The 26854-nt window shown below is 29.7% G+C and overlaps 2 protein-coding genes across 5 annotated transcripts; one reads left to right on the top strand and one right to left on the bottom strand.

The window, feature by feature from the left end:
• The first annotated feature begins 1094 nt into the window (after positions 1-1094).
• Positions 1095-5463, top strand: LOC129286818 (E3 ubiquitin-protein ligase RING1-like). 2 transcript variants are annotated; one of them, XM_054922879.1, is made up of 3 exons: positions 1095-2174; positions 3788-3887; positions 5155-5463. In XM_054922879.1, exons 1-2 carry the CDS (start codon positions 1364-1366, stop codon positions 3820-3822), a joined length of 846 nt encoding a protein of 281 aa, XP_054778854.1. In that variant the 5' UTR covers positions 1095-1363; the 3' UTR covers positions 3823-3887; positions 5155-5463. The 2 variants fall into 2 exon arrangements, with proteins under 2 accessions (XP_054778854.1, XP_054778853.1); XM_054922878.1 differs by having other exon boundaries at positions 1096-2174; positions 5146-5463.
• A 530-nt stretch (positions 5464-5993) lies between these two features.
• On the bottom strand, positions 5994-12870 carry LOC129285927 (uncharacterized). Of its 3 annotated transcripts, none has more exons than XR_008587426.1 (6): positions 12294-12870; positions 9097-9206; positions 8641-9012; positions 7315-7942; positions 7049-7183; positions 5994-6566 (listed from the first exon to the last, which is right to left on the bottom strand). XR_008587426.1 is itself a non-coding variant. In XM_054921909.1 (6 exons), coding segments are annotated over exons 1-5 (1359 nt in total). In that variant the 5' UTR covers positions 12541-12870; the 3' UTR covers positions 5994-6566; positions 7049-7089. The 3 variants fall into 3 exon arrangements, 2 of the variants coding, with proteins under 2 accessions (XP_054777884.1, XP_054777883.1); XM_054921909.1 differs by having other exon boundaries at positions 7049-7091; XM_054921908.1 differs by lacking the exon at positions 7049-7183.
• Positions 12871-26854: the final 13984 nt, after the last annotated feature.

Below are 26854 nucleotides of genomic sequence, written 5' to 3'. Positions count from 1 at the left end.
AAAACTATGCCTTTGATAAAAGCAACTCTTTTCTTTCTTCTTTGGTATTTTTTTTTTTAAAAAAAAACTCTTCTCTTTTTATAGAAAGAAAAGCATCCCGTTTTTATTAAACAATTTCAATAATAAACTGCATCCAGTTTTTTTTTAATATAAAAAACGACTCTTTTTCTATAAACAAGTTTCCAAACACATTTTATCATATCGTTTGATAAAAACATAATATGGATCTCCAATGTTCTTCATATATAATCTATAAAAGACATTAACATAGCTAACTCTTAGCTCGTAATATTTTCATTCCATCTAAACTAAATTAATTTAATAATCATCAATAACTTTTCTTCAATTATTTTCGTGAAAATATATATCGAATGTTTGGAAATAAATGTTATTATTGTTAAAATTAATCTAAATATATGTTTAAAAATGTATAAGTGCACACTTTTTCCCTTTATTTCCCTTGAAATAAAGAATATATGACCAAATCCGATACATGTGTCAGGTGCAAGCTCCATTTTATTCTACTTTGAGGAATCTATAGCAAGGTGGAGTACTTTCATGGCTGCTCACCTAAGGAAGATTAACATTGAGTTGAATCTACTTTGATTCTCAATTTAGCATAATGAGCCTGCAAAATAGCTGAATGAATCTAGTACATTTTGCATCTGTATAGTGAGAAAATTACATTTTTTTTCAAAACACAATTAAATACCACAATATCCATTTAATAAAATGACAATTATTTTTCAGCTGCCAATTTAATTGTATTGTGAGACTTTTAACAATCTTTCTATAACCCTATCTTAAGTCTTCAAGTTCGAGTCTTAGGATATGCTATTGTGGTGGCAATAATGGTTTCAGAAAGTGGGAGTTCATATTAATTTGGATAGAAGGTGGTAATATTCTAAATTTTTAGGACAATGAGCAATTAAAAAAAAAACAATCTTTCTGCATACATTTTCAACTTTCAATTTTACAAAAATGAAAAAAGAAGAAGAAAGAAACAGGAATAGGAGATTTCCAATTATGGAATATAATATGAAGTTGTCTCGTATGCATGCTCAAATTCAAACCTAGAAGAAATCCAGGGCACTTCGATAACTCTGAACTATCTTTGAAGCAAGCTTTTCGTTACGTACCTTGTACGTTTCATGAAGCATGAAACGCCAACAGTAATGGAAAAAGGATCCCTTCTTGTTTGCCCCAAAGCCATCCATTTCATTTCCTTCAACCTCTTTCTTCTTCATAGGAAGCCCTCGTCAATCAACTTTTACAGCATGGTTATTGATTATATATATAATTCCATCTTCTTCTTCAACACTCAAATCTCTGCACTCTCAAAAAAACTCCAATAATATAATCTATGGATATGAGAGGCCGTCCTCGTGTTGTCGTCAATGGCGTTCAAAGAACCAGAACCTTCCACTACTTCTGGTGCCAAACATGCCAGCGCGCCGTCAGAATCCCCTCCTCTGCAAACCCTAATTTCTCTTCCTGCCCCTTTTGCTCCCATCAATTACACCTCGAACTCGATATCACCAGGCCCAGCCTTCTCATGAATACTCCTCCTAATTTACAGCCTTCACCTATTCCTCTATTAATGAGAGAGCGAAACGCTCGATTGAATCGAACAGTTCAAAGGTTTGAAGAAACCGAACAAGGACCGAATTCTCAGACCTGGATCACTCTCCGATTTGCGAGACCAGCTCGTCCACAAAGGCACATTCCGGGAGCCCCTGACGACAACAGTCCACCTCCGGCCGAGGATTCCGCCATCGAAGGATTGCCGACGGTAAAAGTCACAGAAGCACAATTAACGAGCGATCCGAATTGCGCGATTTGCAAAGACGAATTTCAGCTTGAAATGGAAGTGAAAGAGTTACCGTGCAAGCATTTCTATCATTCGGATTGCATTACGCCTTGGCTTCGCACGCACAATACCTGTCCCATTTGCCGCCATGAGATGCCAAGCGCTTCATCATCATCATCATTTTACAATTATCGTGAAGATTTCTCGCATTTTGATTATCGATATGGTTTTAGGTTTGAAGAAGCTACACAGGGATTGAATTGGATATGGAGCCAGCTTGTTTCTTTACGACCTGTGCGCGCAGTTATGGAATGGACTCAGAGATATTTGTTTGATTTTCATGAAAATGATGATCGACGAGGAGGTAAGTTTTTTGAACCCTTTGAAGCACTTACGAAAAAAAGGCTGGCTAGACGTCTTCATAGCACAATTTTCCAATTCCGTTTTCTTTAACGAAAGGGTATAATTATGATTTTAAAAAAATTATAAACAAACAAAACTCATTTCAGGCTTTCAAGATATTGAAACACCTCTTATTTTATATAGAAGTCTATGATTAAAAAAAAATAAAAATTGAAAAGTTGAAACATTAGAGAAGACATTAGATAAAGACATATTAAATACCCTTGGATATGAAAAAGTAAGCAAGTATTTCGAGATTTGATAACAATTTATGAATTATGAATTTATGAATGATACACGTGTGATTTATTAATAATAATAATAATAATATTATTATTATTATTATTATAAATTTTAATTTTAAATTTATTGACATTAATATTTACATTGAAGTTTACAGGGTAAATGAGCAAATTGTTTTCTAAACTATAGGTTTAGTTGGAAGTATTTAAAATTCTAAACTTATATCTTATGCAATGTCCCCTTTTAACTTTTGAAAGTAATTTAATTTGACCTCACTATTAACAAAAGTTAATTTTAACTATGGGTTAATTAGAAAATGATTTAAAAAATTACAACAAAAAAGACACAAAGACAAGGACCCCAAAAATAAATATAAAAAAGCATCTATTACACTGTTTTTTATCATTTTTTATAATTTGTTAGATTCTTTTGTATTATTTTTTAATTAACTAATGGTTAACTTTTATTAATAACAAATATCAGATTACACTATTTTTAAAAATTTTAAAAAAATATTACATAAAAGATGAGTTTAATGTCTTAGATATCTCTAAACTTATAATTTAAAGGCCAATTTTTATAGTGCCCAACTCAAACTCTAAATATAAATTTTTATTTACGTGTATCCTGCATAGGTGCTAATCTGTTCACATACAAGTTGGAAATTAGAAGCTTAGTTAGATTGATTTTCAATTAAGTACTTTTTTCATATTTATTCTTTGATTTAAAAAATGTTGGAAGCTATATTAGAAAAATACACACACATGTTGAAAATACAAAAAATGAAGGACAACATTCTTAAACAAAACAATAAAACTAAGTTTTCAATATTTCTAACTTAACTTTCAAGATTTTCCCCTTACATGTGAATAGAGACATCTTGGTTAATTGGCCTATGGCCGTTAATTGATATTTTTAAAATTTGAGGGTACTAAAGTGTCATTTTTCCTGTTGTTAAGTTTGGTTTGACATGATTATGGAAGAATATAATCATTCGCTCTTGTTAGGTGTGCAATTCTAATTTGTTATACATTCAAACAAAACAATATAAAAAATATTGATAACATTATAGAAGATAAAGGCCACACATACACACATAATATTATAGGTGATGGATTTAAATCACGTTCTCAATATGAGAATTTTATTGTTAGGTAATATATAAGTACTTGTAAAATACTTCTTGAATTTGAAAACATATTATAACGTTAATGAGCTCCTACAATTCAACTCATTAAAAAAATTTTGTTGTAAGAAAAAAGACAATGGAGCATTGGTATTATACTAACAATGACATGTAGAGCCTAACAAAAAAGTGTGAGAAATATGCAGGTGGTCCGTGGTGGCGATCATTGCTGATCATATAGTTTTAGATATCATCTGACCTCATGCTGTAAACTCATTTCATATTATTGTGGCTGCAATCAACAAGGTAACATGTCCATATTTATACCATACACTACTTGGTTTCAATAGCATTTTTTGGGTATATCACGAACTTTTAGTACTCAACTAATCAAGTCTCCTGTTATGCTGAATATTGACTATATTGTGTGGAGCCCAATTTCTAAAACCAAAAATAGAACTTTTCTAGAAATGTATAACTGAAAATTTTATATGATTTGTAAAATTATTTATATAAGTTTTGGATAAATTTTTAGAAATGTATGACTGAAAAATTGAATTGAAAAGTAAATAACAATAGCTTATGAGATAACTGTAATTTTAAGTTCATAATTAATTTCGACATTTATAGGGGCATTTGAATATTTTTAAGAAAATCATTATTTTGAGTTCATAGTTGATTTTAATATGTATAATGGGTGTTTGGAATTTTTTTTTAAACATGATTTTGAATTTATAATTGGTTTTAACATGTAACATGGGTTGTTTGGATGTATTTTTACAAAACCATAATTTTATCTTATTTTTAATTCTGCTTTTCAGTTTTGCATTTCAATTCTACTTTTTAATTTTGATTAAAATCAGTCTTATTAATTAATTTTGTAAATCAATTATATACCACATAACATAATCAATTATATTCTAAATCAATCATATTAATTAATTTTTTTATAATTAATTATATCCAACTGAAATCGAAACACACCCTAAAACTTTTTTAGATAATGGACTAAAGTGGAGAAAAAAAAATTTTTAAAAAAGATTAAGGTAAGGCTCACTTGTCTTGCTCCTTCAATTTCTTTTAAACTGATCCACTCCAAAGCTTATAGGTGAGGGGGGGAAAAATACCCCCTAGTTTCACAACTTTGTTTTGGGTAAAGGTAGTCTTACGATTATGTAATTCATGTAATTTTTTTTAAGAAAATCAGATCTTACAAAACAAGAATAGATTTATGTAGTCATACGTACAGTCATGTAGTATTAGAGCAAGGAGACACCCCCCCCCCCAAAAAAAAGCACAAGTATATTATGGGACTACGTGACTCCAAAAATCTATTTCCCTATCTACAAACTTTCGTTTTTCTTAAAAAATAAAAATATTCTCACCTCTATTCAAATTGGTTGTTCAAAACAAAAAGTGAAATTCACCTTCTCTCTCTATATATATACATCGTGTGTGTGTGTGTGTGTGTGTGTGTGTGTGTGTGTGTGTGTGTTGTTGTTGTTGTTGTTGCTTCAGGGGATTCTAAGTAAGTTATGACGTGATGTTATGTTATCTGTTGAAGTTGAAGCAGCTGTTGAGGCAATCAGTTTTAGGGTTTGGGAAATGCAAGATGCAGTTATAGCCTCATAAGAAGTTGATTGAGGAAAGCAGAACACAGGGAACACAAATTTCAAGGCTACAAAAGTTTAGGCATAACTCATAATATCATAACTGTTGCTGATATGGAGAAGGGAAAAGATACTGTACATTCAACCTACATAGGCACATTATACCCAGACATTATTTTATACAAAACACACTTAATTAGTTTGCTGTATTCTATTATATTCTTTTCCATTTTATTATCTACCATTTTTATACAAAATTTACCTTCCTTTCATCTTGCTTCCTAAAATCCTTTAGTTTGATAGATTAAAATTTAAAATTTAAAATTTCATATTTAAAATCACACATTTAAAATATATTTAAAATAATTTGTTTTAAAGAAAGAATAGTAATGTACTGGCATTTAAAAAAAAAAGAGAAAACAGATTAAAATATATATATATATATATATATATGGAAATGACAAAAGCACCAATGGCAAAGACTTGAAAAAAAATAAGATGATTGAAAGGATAAAAATTTAGAATTATAAAATAATTCCAATAAGAAGTGAATTAAAATTAATTCCAAATTCATAAATTTTCATATATTCAAATATGAGATTCTGTTCAAATCCTAATATTAACAAATTTCTTTTTCTAACTATTCATTTCCCTTCTGAATTTATTAACGTCACAAGAATGCTAAATCCAAAACCTGAGTCTCAATGCGTCCTGAAATTATAGATCATCATCCTCGCGGATAGAGATAAGGGAGAAGCACAGTGAGAGGTGAAATGTGCACAGGTTACCATTTTTCTGGATATTGCTGGAGAAGATAAGTTTTGAAAGTTAAACAGTAAACTCAGATGTGTAAAGAACCCACAATACTTGGCATATCATACACTTGAATGGATACAAAACACGATTCTTCTCGCATTTAGAAGCCACCCTTTGCTCTTGAAGAGTGGTGCTCTTAGTTTGATCTACAAAAAACAAAGAAATAAAAGCTTGCGAAGAAACATATAAGCACATCAAACGCCTTTTTTTTTTCAGACCCACTTTGACATGGTTATATATTTCCCCATTCACTTAGTTTACTTACCTTTGATAGAACATATCTATTTATCTAACATTCTCTCTATGTAGTAATAACTAAAGGGGTGGCCCGCCAACTTTTTTGGCTTTGACCATTTTTTTCCGCTTCCGGTTTAAAAGGAGCTTTTAAAGCACCATTATGCTGCTGTCTCCTTCCTGGGCTTTGTAGATCCTTCATTTGGCAACTTATCCACATCTTTTACACCCTGGTTTCATAGAGACAGACAAAAGAGACCATACACTGATAGCATAGAAAATACCAAGAGCAAGATTTCCCCAAGAGAATCACCACATGCTGATGCTGTACCAAAGAAAGAAAGAACAATGTACTTAGGTACTGATAGAAAATAGAAATCAAATTTTTAAGTTCACAAGGTGTGTGGCTTGAATATGATGATCTTACTCCTGAGCACATGAATTTGATAGTGCTATTAATATTAATGTTTTTAACCATCACCAACTAGTCCTAACCATCAACAGTAATTTCACATGTAATCAATGCAAATATGTAAAATATCTCTACTCTAATGTTTGATTTGATGAAAGCTTTTTGTCTAAGAGAGGCTGCTTGAACCCTTTTTCATTTACATCTGTAGTCTACCAATTAAAAGTCACTTCAGTTGTCCCTATGGGGCAAATCAATTTAGCGTGTACAATCTACATACTCCTTATATATATATATATATATATATATATTCTTTTTACACTATTATCAATTGACCAAGCTAATCTCGGTGAAGTATGCACATAAAGTACAGTTCCATCATAACGAAAATAACCCACCAAAGAAATGTCTTCCCCCTCCCGAATGTGCGCATAAATCATTCTGCACATACAATAGTATCACTACTGATTAAGTATAGAAAGATTAGTAATCACCCTGTAGTCCGTAGTGATGTTCTGCTGTGTGGATAGCGGCTAGAACAAGTAAAATAGTTACGAGAATCTTTAAAAATGTCAGAAGCATGAGGTAAATCTTATCATTAGTACCAACTGGAGCCAAGCATGAGAAATGAAAGGACAGATCCTGTGAGAGAAGATGAACTTACATGAATATAATGAAGCAAGTGACCGAGGTATTGGCTTTACAGCTTTTCCTTTGCCGAGGTCAGGCTTGGAGCCATGGGATGCTTCAGTTATAGGCGCCTCAGCTGTAGGGTTCACAAAATGTGAGGGAGAAGGAGCAGCAGAAGATTGAGAAGATGGGTTAGAATAAGATTTTGGGGATGATCTTGGAGGATATGAGAAGTCACTATATGGACAAGGGTCAGGTGGATTCTCCGTCTCAATAGAAGGTGCAGGTGATGACGCTTGACAGTCAAAACATGGGGATCGGTTAGCAGTAGTTGGGGATGTTGGTGAGTGAGAAGGAGAATGATATGGTGAAACTGAAGGTTCAGCAGGATCAACTAGCTGGGGGGATGGAGCAGGGGCAGAAGATGGTGCATCTCCTTGAAACAAGCCCTTAAAATAAGACGATAATCTGACTTCTTTGACTTTGCCGAAGTTTGAGTTACCACGGCCAAGGTTTTTCTCAGTGAAGCCTGCTATTATTCTAGCCAGTTCAAGATATCTCTGAGGTGGAATTATTCCAAATGTTGACGTGACTGAGACCTGCACTATCACTGGGGGAGCTACTGTTGAGCCAATTTCATTTGTTAATTGAACGTAAACATTCTGCATGAAAAGTAGAAACGGGATCAAAGACAGGGAAATGATACGGACAAGGTGCTAGAAGTTGGTGCAAACAGCTTAATAGAAGCTTCCATAATTTACTGCAGAGTGCGAGTCATGATTGAAGGCAATCCAATGAATTAATATAATATTTGTTGATCTTGCATGAAATTCTCAATTTATTTCCATGGAAATCAGTAGTATTTTTGGGGAATCAATAGTGCAGTGTACAACGAAAATCTTCATCCATTTATTCAAAAGAAGACATATTCCAACTCATGACTTAGCATTCATTTATCATGAAGGTTGAAACAATTAATCATGCTTGTTGATAGAGCACAATGGCCCCACCTAATGAGATAAAGCTTATTGTTGTTGCTGAAACATGTAACCAGTCACCCACATCAGGTTCCCCAATCTATAAGCATTCCTTAACTTTGACAAAAAAATATTGTAAATTAAAAATTCTTCTCGAGCACTAATTTTCCACAGCATACGTTTTCATCATTAATTTTAACTTTTTCCTTCAACTTCAATGAATGTTTCGATATAAATTGTACAGAAACAAATATCCAACAATTAAAGGTTATAATGATAAAAATCAAAGCTAATCTCAAACAAACCAGAAATCTATATGCACTTTCAAAACCATATTGCATTTCCTGCTAACCAAAATAAAAATGAAGATAATGAGATTATACCTCATCAGATCTTAGACCCAAGTCCAATCTCAGCTCACTCTTAAAGTCATCAAAACCATCCAGTATTTCATTTATTGAACTATTGAGAGTAAAATTAAACAGAATCTCAGGTATCTGAATAATAGGACCCAGCTGCACTGGTATTACAGTTACCCCTCCAGGAATTGTTGCGATCTCAAACGTAGACGCATTCCCAAATATTGATGTTGTCAAAGTCAGATTAGATTGTTTGAGGAACAGTTCAACTAATGATGACCTCAGCAGACTCAAGTACACTGAATTTATCGGTACATTCAGTGGATTAGAGAGAACACCAAACGTTACATTTGCCAAGTCAGGTGTACCACTTGGGTGTATGGATAGAACAGCTACCTGTTAGGAGCAAGTAGCCAATGAGTCACCTTTTGTATTTGAGCTAAGACTAAAAAGAATGAGAGCAGGAGCTTGAGGACAAACCTCTGTATTTGGGACACCTATTTCACTGTATATATCATATTCTAGTCTTTTAATGTATGGAATTAGCTGTGAAACTGGCTTTTCCAGTTTGAAGGATGCTTGGACAGTAGCTGAAATCCAAGAAAGAAAGGTATTCAGAACCTTGAAAAACAAAAGTAATATTAGAAAAATGATAAATAACAAAACTCATTTGAGAAAAGGCAAGGCGCAGGAGTTTAAATATTTTAACAAACCATACGTATTGTATAGCACAAAACATATGAACAGAAAAGGACTTTGCTTTCACCACTACATGGTTGCAACCTTAGAAGGGTTTACCCCTGCTGGAGACAGTAAAACACTCAACCCATCAAAGGATTAGCCCATAATAAGTTATTTTCCTTCCAACTTCAGAAACACAGTCTTAAAATCCCTGGCCAGTGGGAATAGTGTTCTAGTGTATAAACAGAATGTACGGAAGTCATCGTATTTAAGGATCCCCACGTAACAATTCCAATATGCACCACCCTATAATGCACAGTAATTGATATGCAATCCTCGGTGACCAAGCAACACTAAGCTATTTTACGACAGTGAGCAGTTAGCTACTAGATATTCAAGTTTATTAAACTAATTACTGATAAGTGATAACTCATTTGCACCAGTAATTATTAACAAGATTCTGCAAAAAATGATTTATTAATTGTAAAAAAATTGCTCAAATGGCCATCTGAAAGGTAGAAAGATAAAGTTATTCAGCTTTTGGACCAATGTAAAGAATGAAAGCCATGTCATCACAGTAAAGGGAACAGCAAGACCGTTCAAATGACAATGAATGCCTAAAATGTATGTCTAAAAGGAGGTAAAAACAAAAACAATAGCAAAAACGATATCACTCTGGCAAGATCATGAAGTCATACTTGCAAAATTTATCATATTCTTATCTAAACTGCAAAATTAAATCTCAACCACAAAGAAAAATTACAATAAACTCAAGTTGTGCGTTACTGCAGATATAAGCTGCTGCGTTCATTAGCATCACACATATAATCATTGATTCATGTTTCATATAAAAAGTTCAGTGGGATCTCCGACAGCTCCTTTCCTTCTTCAGCTATCAGTGATATTTAACTCTTTATTGCCATTGATGTCTAGGTTGTTTCCTTTCTTTAGTTGGTCATTGATTGTATGTGTTTCCTTTCTTTTCCCTGTTGCTTGATTCTCAGGAACTCCATGGCATTTCCTCTACCTTGAATTCTATATAAATGTACTCATTTCATTTGGACAAACGCGAAGCTCCAGACCATGAAATATATTCAAATATTTTACAATGCGAAATAACCGCCAGTCCAATTAGTCCTTACAGGCCTCAGCAACAAAGGCATCTACAGAGACAAATTAGCAGTATACACTGGCAATCTGGCATCACATTAAACGTAGGGACCCCTCATTATGAGCAACTGTTAGCATTTGGTGTTGTACTCCACCTCCTATATATATCTTTGAAATTTTGAAGTTAAATTTTTCTTCCTTATATCGCACATACTCTTACTTGCAAGTTTTGATATGCACAAGAGCTAGATATGTCATATCAGAACCATTTATCATAAATTGAAAAAGTTTTTTTTTTCTTTCTTTCAATAAAAAATTGATACATAAATATTAGCCAAACTCTCTGGAATACTAAGATTTACATCAATTTCACTCTAAACCAACCCTGTGGGGGATTGAACCTACCACCTCCCCCATGCAAGGTGATTACTTTGCCACAAGGGCAATGCACCAAGGGCTAAATGGTGTCATATTTCTTTTTCAGCTTTAAATCTCAAGAAACTCCATAATTGAAATGGCTTAAAATGGGAGGTTCTTATATTATAATATAGTTTTTATTAAGTTAGATTCATTTAGTTGTGTCACGTGAACAACTAGTAAATTGATATGCCTCAGTCATCTCAATCAAATATTCTTCTTATTCTTTCATGGGTTACATGAACAACAACCATTAAATTGAATCGTAATCTTAAGTTTGTACCAAGCAAGGAAATTTAATGGATTTTAAAGTTACGGCTTCCATTGCAAACAATAGATTCAAGACAACTTCATCCAAAATAGAAGAATGATTAACATGTAATTGTCTATCTCGCTTGCAAAAATGAATTTCAGACAATTAAGTACTGTTCATAGAGAAATAGCTATCCTTAAGTTTTTAATCATTTTCTCCTCTTTCTTTTATCTCAGAGCACTTGTGTCAATCATCTTGGCATGTGTAAAAGGCCAAACTTATGTGTCCTCCTGAAATCTCTCTAAATCACAAATGCCAAGAAAGACATTCTATAAAGCAGGAGGTCCACATTTTTCTCTTCCCAGATTTAGTCTCCCTATTTTTCAGTATGGAAACGAGTCTATGGCACTTCCTAAGGTGCAATTGGTAAGTTGATTGCATATAAAAAAAAAAAAATTGCATTGTTCAATACATATTTTAACTTGACATATAGTTAATTAATAATGTATGTTTCCATATACAGCCCTTATAACTAGATATAAATTAAAACAAAGAACAGCAAACAACATGCTTAGTTTTAGGGATGATATTAAAGACAAACGAAGTTTCAGGACATATGTTTGGTGATCTATATACATATCACAGTTAGAACACTATAAGAAGTCAAATCCGTGGCAGCAGCATAAACAAGACGTTTAACACAGACACGAGATAGTGCTGCCACTCCTCTTACCATGCGCCATGATATAGATCATGTTAAAAGAACTCAACCCCAAAATCTTTTTTTTTTTTTTTGTTGGGTGGCATTTTGAATTTACACTTTTACGCTTCCAAAATTATAGAGCAACATGATCATAGAATAATAAGGCCAACAACTTCACCCGGAGCCTCCCAAAGCAGAAGGATTCCTCGATTGAAAGAAAGAAGAAAAAGTTAACAGCACTTAGTTCATAGCATCACAAACAAAATCTGACATCGATCGATAAGTACCAACCTGAGATCACCAATACCACCAATGACATCAAGTGCATCAGGACCAAGAAAGAAAATAACCAAATAGACAGTAATTAGAATAACTAAAAACTAAAATCAAGCAATCAAAATGTGAAACTAGAATTTTCCATTTACAGAAATCACCAAATCATGCCAATTTGTTCAAAACAAGGTTAGGGGGGGAACCTAAAACATTAAAGAGGGAAGGAAGGGGAAAACTCACCTCGCTGCTTAATTGCATCACTGGCATCATACCAAGACTTTATCGCGAATCTAGGGTACATCCAGAAAAACCCAGAAACCAAAACTGACAGACTCAAGATCAAAATGAAGATGCACTTGAAACTGAGCTCATTTGCAAATCTTCGAAGAACCACCGAACATCCCCGGCAGAGGAGTCCCGACGAAACTGGATCCTCGGGGTCATGGCTCTGCCGTTGCTGCAGATTTTGCTGTTGAATTTTGCCCATTCGCAAAGCATCTGGAATACCCAAAACCTTCACAAACTCCCTCTCTAAACAGAGGTGGCACCACGCAGTGTTTCCCTCAACAACAAGAAGAAGAAAGGGCTCGACAAGTGTACAAGAGACAAGTGTTGATGGTGGGCAGGCCTATTCAATTAACATTTAACAACTGGAGAGAGACCCAATATCCCACCTCTCTCCCCCCCTAAAGTTTCACTATCCACTACACTCTACATACAAAGCACAAACTCTCATTATCTCTCTAGAATTTCTTATGCAGACGATGCTTTTTAGGCTACCGAACGTTGAGGAGAAGCAAAGATGAGAGAGAGGTAAAGTGTGTTCGGGCATAAAGTGGAGAAAGCGGTATCAGCCATGTTATCATCTTTGCCAAGCAAAAAAAAATTAATTAATTAATAATTTTATTATTTCATCTATATAATAAAAATTTATAATATTTTATTAGCACAGCAGAGTATTAAAAACTACAAATTGTTGTCCTTGTGATAGGAATTATAATCATTTAAGAATACGGTATCGTGATTGAGTGATGTGAATATAAAAAGAGTAAAGGGACAAATACTTATAAAGTAATTAATTAAAGATACTCAATATCTTAAAGTGAAAAAAAGGATAAAAAAACTCATAACATTACACAGGTGATTGCAAAAGTTACCAGATCATTAATTTTAATCTAACGCCGTTAATTTTAATCGTTAAATATTGATTATACATGTCACATGTCAATCTTTGTTATCGTGAATTAATAAAAGGACAAAAATATACATGAAATAATTGACCAAGAACAAAAATCCTCATAACATTATCAAAATTAGTGCAAAAATAATCAACCCATCAAATTCCTTAAATATTGACCGTTTAGTTGACATCTAAGCAGAAGTTAATTATTTTTTATTGATGTGGATAAAAAATATTTCTAAACGAATTCTTACAAATGTTAATTGATCATCATATGAGTACTCATAATATTACTTTAGTAGGTACAATAGTAGCTAATCTATTAAAATCCATACCATATGGTTTCTTTTCATCGCCACGCATCTCACCTCCTTCCTTCCTTCCTCTCAACCCATTTTTCTTATCTGAAAAACCTGAGATTCAATATAATGAGATAAGTTGTATACAATTGAAGATCGAAATTGAACACACCTTCCACACCGCCCTACCTTAAGAACACTGTCACAACCTTAAGTAATTTCATTCATGGGAGGTTCAAAATTTTCAAATGATTTTGGCCACTGCTACAAAGAAAAAATTGATTTAACTTGATATTTGGTCAAAATGACATTTTCTCACATGATATTCATATAATGATAGATTAACCTCCAAAGAATTTCATCTGAGAATATTTTGTCCATATCAACAACAAAAAATAGTCAACTTCTGTTTAGATGTCAACTAAATGGTCAACATTTAAGAGATTTGATGAATTAGTCACTTTTACACTAACTCTAGTAACGTTATAAGTATTTTTATTCTTGGTCGGCGATTTCATAGGTATTTTTACCTCTTTATTAGTCCACATCGATCGAAGACCAATACATGACATGCACAGTCAGTATTTAACTGTCAAAGTTAATAGTTTGGTCACTTTTGCACCCACTCATATAACGTTACGAGTATTTTGCCCTTTTTCTCATTTTAAGATACTGAGTGTCCCTAGCTAGCCACTTTGTGGGTATTTTTATATACCCATATAAAAAATATTTTTGATAAAGCTATCTCTATACCAAATAAAGTTAATGTAAATGATAAAGGTTCTTATTACTTAAACAAATAGTTGGGAGTTTAAATCTCAACCCTTCTGTATGTCTCAACTTAGATGGAAAATGTCTATTATTCGCATTTCATATTTTAGGAGAAATTATCTTTGCCATCGGCGAAGTTTACCATACCATAAAAAAAAAAAAACTATTTCTAATTAGATCAAATAATGTTAAAACAACCTATATTACTTAAGTACAAAATTCAATGTATAGTGAGCTCTGAAACTCAAGATGTATATCACTTAACTATATTTACACTATACTTCTTCCTGTCTAAAATATAAGATAATTTTAACTATAATTTGAATATTAATAAAATTTAGTTATATTCTTGTTTTCAGTTATAAATATTACAAGTTTTCTCTTTTACCATTTTCTCCAACCGTCAATAATAAATTAGATGAGAGAGATAATATTTTTTAATGAAGTATTATAACATAAAAAAGCGTGATCCTCCTTACAGACCAATAAAGTTTTAACTATCATGAAGAGCAAAAAAATGTAATAAATATCAATAATGTTACACAACAAACTAAGTTAATAACTATAAGGGTAAAATAAAAAAAAATCTAAAATGTCTTATATTTTAAACCAAAATGAGCTATAAAAAATATCTTATAATTTAGACCGGAGTGATTACATCTTTAAATTTTCACAATGTGCCTGAAAGTGAGGTTAGCTAAATGATGCTCCTTCTATTCTACTCCTTTTGTTTTTATTTATAAAAAAATTATCACTTTTAGCTTTTTTTATATAAATAAAATTACATTTTCCAACAAGCCTTTATTGCAAACTTGCTAAATTATCCCTCATAATTTTATTATTTATTCTCATAAAAAAATTTAATAAAAACTTGATTAACAAAATCATTAAAGGATATTGTAGTCTAATTTTTTTATTTTTAAATATAATTAATACATTTAATTTATTTTTCTTAAATTGTGTAATACAATTTTTTTCATACAAATAAAAATGGAAGGAGTAATTTATAAAATACTTTTAGATAAAATTATATATATCAATGAGGTTCCTTAAACATACTTTACAATTTTTTTTAAAATATAAATATAAATTTTTTAAAAGTATCCTTCATTAAGTATAACTTTATATCTGAAACATTAAATAAAGAGAAATAAAATATAATAAGGAGGGAATTGTAATATTGGAACAACTATAATTAATGAAAACTTATTTTTATTAAAATATTTTATATTTTAAAATATTAAATAAAGTCTTATAATTTAGGATAAAGAGAGCAAGCAAGAAGTGATATTATGCTTTATTATTTATAAATTTTTAAATTGTAAATGGCATTGGTGATTTTTTTATATATAATAAATGATGATGATAAAACGTGTAGATAATGTTAATTCACCAAAAACATAGAATGAGATGATGATTTAGGTTAGTTTCTTGTTGGGATTGGGATAAATATTGATGGGATTCCTTAACAAGTCAATCATTTCAAACATGGAAATTACTTTGTTTTAAGCTTTTTGCATGCTGCTTTTGTGCTTAGGAAGCAAGGAATTGACTAATGCCCACCGCACACGTGGACCATCAATGCCTGGGGGAATATATCCACAGGGCATAACGCGTTTGAGAAGCAAAATGAAATGGAATAAATTTATAAAATGGAAATAAAATTAATTCTCTCGACTTAACCGGCACGCCAGATGAATAGAATAAAAAAAATTATATTTATATATAAAGTAAAATATCTCACAAATGACACGAAAAATAAATAGTCTGACTCATTTTTTTTTGAAAAAAACGCATAAAACACATCTTAAGTAAAATATGATTATTTTAAATATAAAATATAAAATATGCTATCGAATAAAAATTAATTTAAAAATTATTATTATATTTATACTGCCATGTGATGAAAAAAATGTATTATTTTTTCTCCCGTGAAAACCAACTAGGCCTATGGGGCAATGAGTTCCAATCAGAATCAAATTCAAAATACAAAATCATTGGATATTTGTCTTAATATAAGAAATTATGATCAATTAAATATGAAGCCTCAAACTTGAATTAGTATAAATACACTAAACAATTTTTGGAGAGTTACCCTCTCTAATCCAACATATAAATTGTTTTTTTCCTTGTTAATCTTAATACAAAATACAAGCAACTTGTATTTATAGAAATTTTTTTCTCATTTTACTCATTAGATTTTTTAACCTGGTTTATTGTTTTTACTGTGAATTTATGTTTTTTTCTCTCTCAATCATCATGAATTGGGACTACGGTTGGCAAAAAATCTTTGTTCAAGTTTCATGGATCATGGAAGAACCAATGCAACAAAATCTTTTCTCCTTATTGATATATGCAGACAGACATGTCTTTTCTCTCTACTCAAGTTGTCTTTGAGGATATGAAACTTGAGAAGCCTACTATGATGATTGATCATAGAAGCTTGCTTAGCAAAACATGGTGGACCCCTCCTAAACAAGATCGGATTAGACTTGATATTAACAGCTTTATCAATAATGCTGGACATGCATTATCACTTATCAAAGATAATGAAGAAAGATGGACATGTGGTTTTCCAAAAAAGCTTGGCTGCATACCAATCATGAAGGCTTAACTCTTGGCTTTCCAAGAGAGCTTATAGCTTTGTTGGCTTTACGGTTTCAAATAAAATTAAGCTTTGCTCTGATTCCTTGGATGCTATTCTTGGAATTATGAATATTCATGACAAAAATCATCAGACTTTCAACATTAGGAGATATCAAAAACCTTTCTATGAAGGATTGAGATGTCACTGATCACGAGCATGTTTATAAGGGGGCAAATTCTTACGTTAACTACCTTGCTAATCTTGCTTGTGGAATCGATTCCAAGGCTCTAATTCTAAAAGATCCACCTTAAGATTGCAGCAAATTTACTTTGTTAGCACCTTATTGGTCCTTTCTAGGGGTTCTCCCATTTCCTTGTAACAAAAATAAATGTATTGAGACTAAAAGTAAAAATATATATATATATATATATATTTTTATGAGAATAAAATTTTTATTAGTATATGAATTATTGCTGGACACAAATTATATTTTGAACCGAGGAAAGTACCTTCTATTAAACCCGACAATATTCAAATATAGTTCAATAAAATAGCTATATGCTCATATAAAAAATTCTCATATAGCAAGAGGGGTCCCTAGTCTCTAGCACATTTTTTAAAAATTATATTATAATTATATTACTAAGTAATTGTTTGTTTTAGAAAAAATATATCTTTTAGTCCCTGCACTTTGCTCGTGTTTTACTATAAGTTCTTGCACTTTTTTTTAATGCTTTTGGTCCCTCCATTGTCATTTTTCAGTGTTTTAAATTCCTAGATGAATAAAATAAATAGAGTATAAAGACCTTAGATATATATAAAATATTAAAATAATAAAAATGTAGGAATTTAAAATATAAAAAATATAAAAATTTATAATAAAATATAAACAAAGATAAAAGATATGTTTTTCCTCTGTTTTATTTGAGATCTGATTCTTAAAGTTTGTCATTAAACGACCACCAACTTGTTGAAACAAACAATGGGCCGTAAATATGATGAATAATTTATTCAGGCTGCAGTTGTGATGTCGGAGTAAAGATTAGGCAGCGAATATTGTCAGATTCGCCAACGCTTTCCACTTCAACGTCGCGATGAGTTGAATGTCCATTGTCCATTAGTTGTGCGTGAACTCTCCACGACAGGTCACCATTGAGTTTTTCTTTTTCTTTTTTTTCCTTTAAAAAAATTAAGAACATCTTTCAATAGTTGAGAAAATTTTAAATTAATAATAGACATTTAACAACAAATTTTTCCATCCGTCAATATTAATGATGAAAATTATGACAAAAGCTTAAACCTGTCACTAATTACATATTCTCTGTTTTTTATTATTAGAAAAACTATCATTTTTTATTTGTATTTTTTTATAAGCAAAATTATCTATTGTAATAAACATTTATTACACATTTTTTAAATCAATCATCTTAAACACAAGGCATTTTAGTCTACTTTTTTATTTTCAAACATAATTATTATAGTAAATTAATTTTCTTAAACTATGTGATACAATTTTTTTCTTATATACAAAATGATAGAAGTAATATCAAATGTCATCAAGTTTTTGTTAAACTATATATATTTAGTAACTAAGAGTGAAGCCAAAAAATTTTATTAGGAGAAGCCGAAAGGACAAAGCATATATAATTATGGAAAAAAAATTAAATTTATATATATCACTAACATAACATAAATATGTAAATGTATGCACTATATTCAATTTCACATATGTATAACAAAAATAAATAAATATTTTCATTTTTAAGTCTTGTTTATTAATTTTTTATGGCATAAAAATAATTAATTATCATGTCTATAATAAAATTTTTAATAATTTTTTTCTCAATATAAACTATCATTAAATTAATAAAGATTTCATCTTTCACATGAGTATTGAATTATTTAAATGTATCCTTAGGATCTAAAATTTTATTAAATCTAAAAAATCTTATTACTTAATTACTTTATTTACTATTTAATTCTTTCAATTAATAATTGTGATAAATAAATATATCAATATAGTAACAATGTTTAATTGTCACAAATTTCTTATGTTGATAAGATTTAAGTATATTATAAGAAAAATCATTTATAATAAATTTCAATAGATTGATTATTACAAAAAAAATATTTCTTTATAACAACATATTTTAACTATGACATCTTAACTTTTGAATGGGTAATTTTATAGTAGATATCAAACATATAACATTCAATATATCTTGAAATTTTTGCTACAATGTTTGATAAAGTTTGTTAGTAATAATTTTCATATTTTTTTAAATATAAAATGAAAGTAAAATCAAATGATACAATACTTTAAGAGCAACTGTAATATTATCTTATTGAAAATAAATAAGTTTTATGATAACTATACATTGAAGCTATTAAAACAGTTCAACCATACATGTATAAAAGATTACTATATAATTGAAATAAAATTTTTATAATGTGCCAATTTAGAGAGTCAAAAATATTTATCCTTAATATTTTATTAAAAAAATTAAAAAGTTAGGAGGTGCTGTGGCTTCTATTAATCCCCTTATCTTCACGCTTGTTAGCAACAAATATAAAAATATTTCAGACCCAAAAAAAACAAATATAAATATATGGCTAGTTTTTATCACTAAATTTTCATATTGGTGATAGATATTTTTGAATTAAAAAAATTACTAATAAATGTCAAAATATTTTTTAAAAAAATTATAAATCACAAATTTATAATATGTACTGAGATGTTTAAATATAAGAAATCTTTAAAATCACCAAAATAAATTTTTTAATTACATATATGGATTATCTTTTCTCTTATTATGAGAGAAAAATTTATAATATGAATGATCATGTGAATGTAAATACAAAATAAAATTCTAATCACATTGGAAGGTTTTAATTATAACATAGATAATATAAAATAATATATACATATATGTATTTAAAAATATATATTAATTTAATTGGTATTAAATAACATGTAAATATTATAAAAGTATAATTTAGCTTAACATTAATTTAGTATGTGTTAGTATATTAACATATTTATTTAATACTAATATATTTTAGGAAGAATCACATCCACGGACATGATAAGAAATAGCAAATAAAAATTAATACGAAATAGATTGTTGTTAATATAAGAATATAGATTTGTTTTTTTTAAATGAGACTTGTTATTAATTTTTGTTGTCAATAAATTTTTTGCTAATTTATTGAATATAATTCTCTCAATATTTTATTAATATATAAAATATATCAAAATGGCACGCACACAATTCTCTGCTATATCGATTAGGTTTGTTTCTTATACTTGTATATATAAAAAAAGTACAAATCTAGTGACTGCAGGTGAAGAGAATAATAAGTGTCGTAAGTCGTAACCTTACTTATTTTTTTAAAATTTCAATTTATCTAATAATAGTAATTATCCTTATAAATTAAAGTCTTTTTATGATTTCAATTTCAACTAAGATTTTCAACTAAGATAATTCATTTCTTTTCTACCCTTTCTTCCCCTTTTTGAAGAGGCAGTTGCGGATTTCTTTTGTATTATCATTATTTAAAGATGAAAGAACCTCTTATCTTAATCTATGTTGGGTTATTTAAGGACTTATTTGGGATACATCATATAATAAAAAAATAAATTAAATTAAAAAGTTTAGGAATTATGTAGTTTTTATTTTAAGAAATACAAGAATATATTATTAAATAATGAGCGCAAATGTGCAATCACCTAGTCATTGACATTATATAAATATAATTAAAAGATTACATTTGTAACCTTCATATCAAATAGACTCTTAAACGACCTCAAAATTAGTTCTCCCTTTCATTTGGTAAAATTATTTGATATTATAAAAACTTCATTTGTTGTGACTTTTGATAAAGTCAGCACGATCAAGTTTATAAATTGTACAGGGTTAGTGAACATCTTAAATTCTAAATTATTATGTAAATAACATCTTAAACTATTTAACTCTTGAAATATGCAAAAATTCTCATCAATTGTTAAATTTTAAGTGTTTGAAAACCTATCCTTAAGTTAAAAAAATAGCTATTATTTTTATGGGTTAAAATGAATATTATATCAATGTGTGACTGTGCACTACAACTATGAAAGCAATGAATTTTTTTTTTTTCAATTTAATGGCAAGGTTTCAAAGACTTAGAATTTAAAAGTTAAGTGGAGTTTTTTCACATTTTAAAAGTTCACGGTCTATAATGCTATTCACACAATAATTTAGAATATAAAATACTCATTAACCCCTGTTGAAAAATTTATATCATGTATTATTAAATTTAATTCTCATTCTTCAACATATTGAAGAGGTATTTTATTTAAAATTATGGAGATTAAGACACTTTTCACAAATAGGTGCATTTAACAGTAAAAGAATTCCATTTGCCGTGCCTTTTGGGTAAAACAAGAAGATGAATGAATAACTTGAAAAAGAAAATAAAGAACATATAAAACCATACTGTCCATTAATTTAAAGATAGGAACAAAAACAAAGATTAAAATATATATAAAAAAAAGAGGAATAATAATAGGATAATGTGGAATCTTGCAAATGGAAGCAAAGAGGCAGAAATGGAATTGGATATAGTAGGTAAGAAGTAAGATGATGATGATGATTATTAAAGTTTTGCACTTTGAATCAGATAATGATGGGTAGGTACTCTATTTTTTTGAAAGCATTTAAAGGAAGCATCTATTGTAATTGCTTCTAACTAGTGTGTTCCATTTTCCAGGTTAGCCCACTTGCCTAACAATATAATATCTCAATCATTGAAAGCAGATAAATGTTCCATAATTGATATCTTTGAGTTTTCAAAGCAGTGATATCCATAAGGTTTTTTCTTAATTTTTTTAATATTTTCCTCATTTTATTTTTTTAATAAAACATAAAAATTTTCTCTCTCTTTTTCCTCTTAAAATGATAAATTTCATGAAATTCATGGATTCTCAGCTTTAGATAATCCATTCCTCGTTGAAATTTTAAAAAATAAAAAGCAAAATGCAATTACAGGATAGTGTGATTGTATTCCTATTTTTTTTGTTTTTAAATATTGTTTTGTAGTACAATTTTTAAATTTGTTTTTCAGGAACAAACAATTTTTTTAAATTATATTAATTTAAAAATAATTTTAAAATTAAAAAATAGCTAGTAATAATTAATCATGACTATAGTACTTTTAAATAATAAATAGTCAAATTTACATTTCTTTGAAAATTGAAAATAAATTAAAAAAATAAAGTGCCAATGGTCAACAGCAACGCCATTTTCTTACAAACCTAGGCCTTGTTTGGTATGCAAGCTTGAATTTAAAAAGATTGGAATTGACACTAGGGCTGAAATTGAGATCGGAATAAAAGTGGGATCGGGGCTTTAAAACTATATTTGGTATGGAGTAATAATTGTAAGAAATACTTTCTTTTATTTTATTTTATAATTAACATAAATTATAAAAATAATATAATATCCCTTTATAATTTTAAAAAATTGCCAAAACCCATCTCTGTCACTCATGAATTAGACCTAACCTCCCTTTATCGCCCATCACCCTATTCAACAACATGGAACTAGAAGCAAATGCAGCAACGATTCTCATATGTGATGGATCTCAAAGATTCAAAAGCAAATGCAATGACCTTGTTTAACACAGATTCAAAGGCAAGAAGGCGAGTAGATGCAAGAAGATGTAGTGCTAGAGGACTGTGGGAGGTAGACAAAGGGAGAAGGGAGAACAGCGCCTGTAATGGAAGAGGAAAGGAAGACAAAAGGAGACGAAGGAAGACAAAGGGAGAATGGTCGAAGGTAGACAAAGGGAGCAAGGAGGAAGATGAACCTGTCAATGGTGGAGGACGGCACGATGCTAGGGACGGTTATGGCAAACTTGACTAGGTGAGAGAACAGTAAGGGATGGGGTTGGAGGTGAGGGTAAAGAGACAAGAGAGAGAGGGTGTAAGAATGAAGGTAATTTGATCTGAAAAAAATCAATCTCAAGATTGATTTTCCAATACTAGAGAAGGTGGTGGGATTAGGTAATCCCATGTAGATGGGATTAGGTAATCCCATGCTTTGAATTAAATTTTCCAATGCTCCATATCAAATACAAAAAGCTGGTACTAGCCAGTGTCAATACCAGTCCCATCTCTTTAATCCTTCATGCCACATAGGGCTTTAAGGTCCAGTCATCCTGGGTTCAAACCCTGCTTTTAATACTTGGATGTGTGAGTTGTGTGTATTTAATTTAGTTTAATTTGATCTCTAAAAAAAAATTGAAAACACCTCTATGATGTTTCTACTTTTTGTTTTAAAAAATAAAAAATGAGAACAATTTTAAAACACCTAAATTCAAAGCACTTATTTAAACAATTTTTTTATTTTTAGAATCAATTTTTTTTTTGAAAAAAATCAAATAAGATCTAAATCATCCACGGCATTAATATGTTAGTTTTCAATATGATTTGTGGCTTTGTGCAAAGCCTATATTTATTTTATACGTTCACATTTAACGAACATATATAGAAGCATTTGCAAATTATTTAATAATAAGATCCTTACATCAATAAAATTCACTATCTTGGGAGTTATATGCCAAATTTTTATTAACTGGGTCACTTTTTATTAGTGAAAATTATAAAATTATAGCCATCTATAAAATATGAAATTTTTTAGGATGAATTGGCTCACTAGTCAAAAAAAGTCTTGTATTAAGAAAATACACTCAAATTTTTAGTTGGTTTATATTGATATATAAGAGGTTTATTATTAAAAATTTAAAAATTTACATTGATATGCAACGATATATCATTGATAAATATAATAAACTAATTATAATATAAAATATAATAAATATTAAGTTATTTACTTGATTTAATCATGTAATATAAGCCATACCTATAAAAGTCTTACTTTTTTATTTGATAATTGATGACTTTTATTGGGTATTTCAATTGGGTTTCGGCATTTTGGGCTCGTCATTGCAGGCCGGGCCGAAGCTTGTACTTCTATTATGCTTTTTTTTTTTGGGGGATCATTTACATGAATTATCAGTTTGCGGAAACGGTTTTTAAATCTTTTAAAACGATGACACAGTTTGTATCTTTTTTATCTTTACAGTTGCATGTTTTTTGAAGATTTTCTTCGACGGAAAAACTCATCAAACATATTTCATTAAATAAAATACCCTAATATTTAAAAGTTACATTAGAGTACTGATTAATTTTAAAAAAAATTAATCATTTGGTTCCTTAAATTTCAACTCAGTTACAACTCACTCTCTCAGTTTAAAAATGTAAGACATTTTTTGAAGAGTTAGATGTTTAAAAATATAAGAGATTTTTAGTCTTTTGAAGTGTAATTATTGTCCTTTTTTTTTTTCAAAAGTGTCCCTATTAGTGTTGACTTTATATTTATTATAGGGTATTTAATAGGGGTAAATATAAAAAAACAGGGTTAGTTTGAAAGTAAGTAACTATTTTATTGGAGGTGAGATTCGTTTAAAAATATCTTACATTTTTTAAGGGGTGAGTAGTTTTTAATTTTGACTTGATAACCGTTAGTCACATTAGAGCAGCATCTTAAATTAATATTTCTCATTTTGTGAATTAGTCTTAGCTAGAAAGTTATCTAGCAGGAATTTCATCATCAAAATAACTTTTGCAAATAGTTCATCTGCAAGAAAGCAAAATTAACTCTACTAATACATCAACTCATGATGATTATATGTTGTTTTAAAACTTTACATGCCAACATTTTAGATAGATCAAACTAAAGAGACGTGAGATAAGAAAATAAAACTACAAGAATTAAAAATAAAATACAATCAAAATACAAGGGCATATTGTTATATTTTTCTTAAAGAAATTAATTATAATAAGTTCTTTGAATTTTAGTTATTACTAATGAATTCCTTAAATTAAAAGCATACTAGATGGGTTGTAAATTAAGTAGTTTGACTTATAAATATTGGAGGATGACTTAGCTTGTGCAAAAAAAAAAATAAAAATCATCCGCTAGTGATTTATAAGTCATCATCTAATATTTGAGTCAAATTGAGAAATTTACTACTTCTCTAGCGTGTTTTTCCCCCTTCGATTTTTGCACAAATTCTTCAATAAATCTATTAGCAGTAACTTATCTTTCAGGGTACTTATTAATGATTTTTTTTTTTTGCTTGGGACATCTCTATAGTTTATAATTTACATATGACGTAGAAAAAGTTATAACAAAATTAACTATATGCGAGTGAGTCACGAATATTGCAATCCAATGTATAAATACTTTTTCTTTTTAAATACAAGGTTGCAAAAACTGTGCATGGAAAAATAAGTTTATGTTAGAGCATGAAAAACTTTTGCACCCTAAGGGTGCTATTACAAAAATTGTAATAACTAGATTGATGTTAGACGCTTGACGAGCAAGTCAATTCATACATTTATTTGCTTCTTTAAAAATATAATCAAAAGCAATAATTCAATCTCTTATAATCAAGTCTCTTATTTTATTGACAATATTTGAGAGTGGATGATTAATGAGAGCAAAAGTTTTCATTAAGTTAGAGTAGAGAAGCTTGACCTTAAGCCTAAGGATGGATCTAAAACTAAATCTATGGGGGTTAAAATGCATAACTACATTATAATAGGGAGTTAAAAATTAGTTTTAACATTTTTAATAAAAAAATGTAATTTTAATTTTTAATTTTTTTTTGTATGGTAACAAGCTTGCCTTCTTCTAAATCTGTCCCCCCCCCCCTCCTGAGCTAAATGAATCCTTTCCCATTTGGCCAAGCAGAGCAATACACAACGGTTAGTAATCAAATAGCTGTGGTGAATGAGTTTAAAACTTAAAAGGTACAATTTTGTTTGCCTAAAAAAACATAAACGAACATGAATGTGATGGGTAAATGCAAAGACAACCCTTTTTCACTTTACCATAAGATTCAAGGAAGCCCACAAATTAACCCTTGTTTGCTTGTGAATTTGTGACTGTGAGTCCCAAAATGTCAAAGGGATGGGCCCCACTCTCCCACTATGATTGAGATTCCTCATCTAAGGCCAGTGGTCTATGCTATATTAAAAAGCCACCCTCCTTACCTTATCTCTTCTTTATATAAAAAATATTTTATACAAACATATTTATTTCTTATAACCTCAGAAATAGATGCACCAACGGCTATTTGTTCTCTCCTTTTGATGATTTTGATTTTTCTAATCATTATAGATTATAAATTTTAAATATAAAGTGTAATCAAAATAAATGAAAAACATAATTAAAAAACCTCAGCTATGATCTTGTTGTTTTGGAATTTTTTATAGCATCCAATTCAATTAATTAATTGGAAAAATAATAACAGCAATAGAAATTTAATAACTAAAAGTTATGATTAATTTCCACATGAATGAAACAAAAAGTCTCACCAAATTGAAACAAGAGCTAATTTTTTTCGCTATGATGAAAATTGAGTTGAGTAAAAAAGTTGGATATCCGATTGTCCCTTAAACAAAGTCTCAACTTTGTATTAAATATTGGGTGATATATTATTAAAAATGAACTAATTTTCTTAAATAATTTATATAATATTTAGATCACAGTTCAAATAAAATTCAATTTTTGACATGGAATCGCATTTCACTGAAGCCACAATCCTCTCAATTCATGAGCTCATAAACCCAGAAAGAAAAAGGAAATAAAAAAAAGTTTCAGACGTTGCATTTTCATAAAATGAAAATTTAGGATTTTTTTTAAAGCCATTTTTTGACTCTATTTTTTTTTCTTTTCCTAAACTGAAACTACAATTTAAAAAAAAAAATCACACCTTAATTTATATTTTGTAGACTTGGTCCAACGTTCCAACACGTACATACTATCTTTATTTACCATAACTGTACTCCATAAAACGTCCCAAAAAAAAAAAAAAGAAAGCCTGACCCATCCTTTGTATGATTAATTCCTCACCC

Source organism: Prosopis cineraria, unplaced genomic scaffold (assembly GCF_029017545.1).
Source record: "Prosopis cineraria cultivar Desert tree isolate PC_DT_omini unplaced genomic scaffold, ASM2901754v1 PC11, whole genome shotgun sequence".
NCBI classification, from domain to species: Eukaryota; Viridiplantae; Streptophyta; class Magnoliopsida; order Fabales; family Fabaceae; genus Prosopis; species Prosopis cineraria.
Note: the sequence above shows the minus strand (reverse complement) of the source record. Positions and strands in the feature narration are given on the sequence as shown.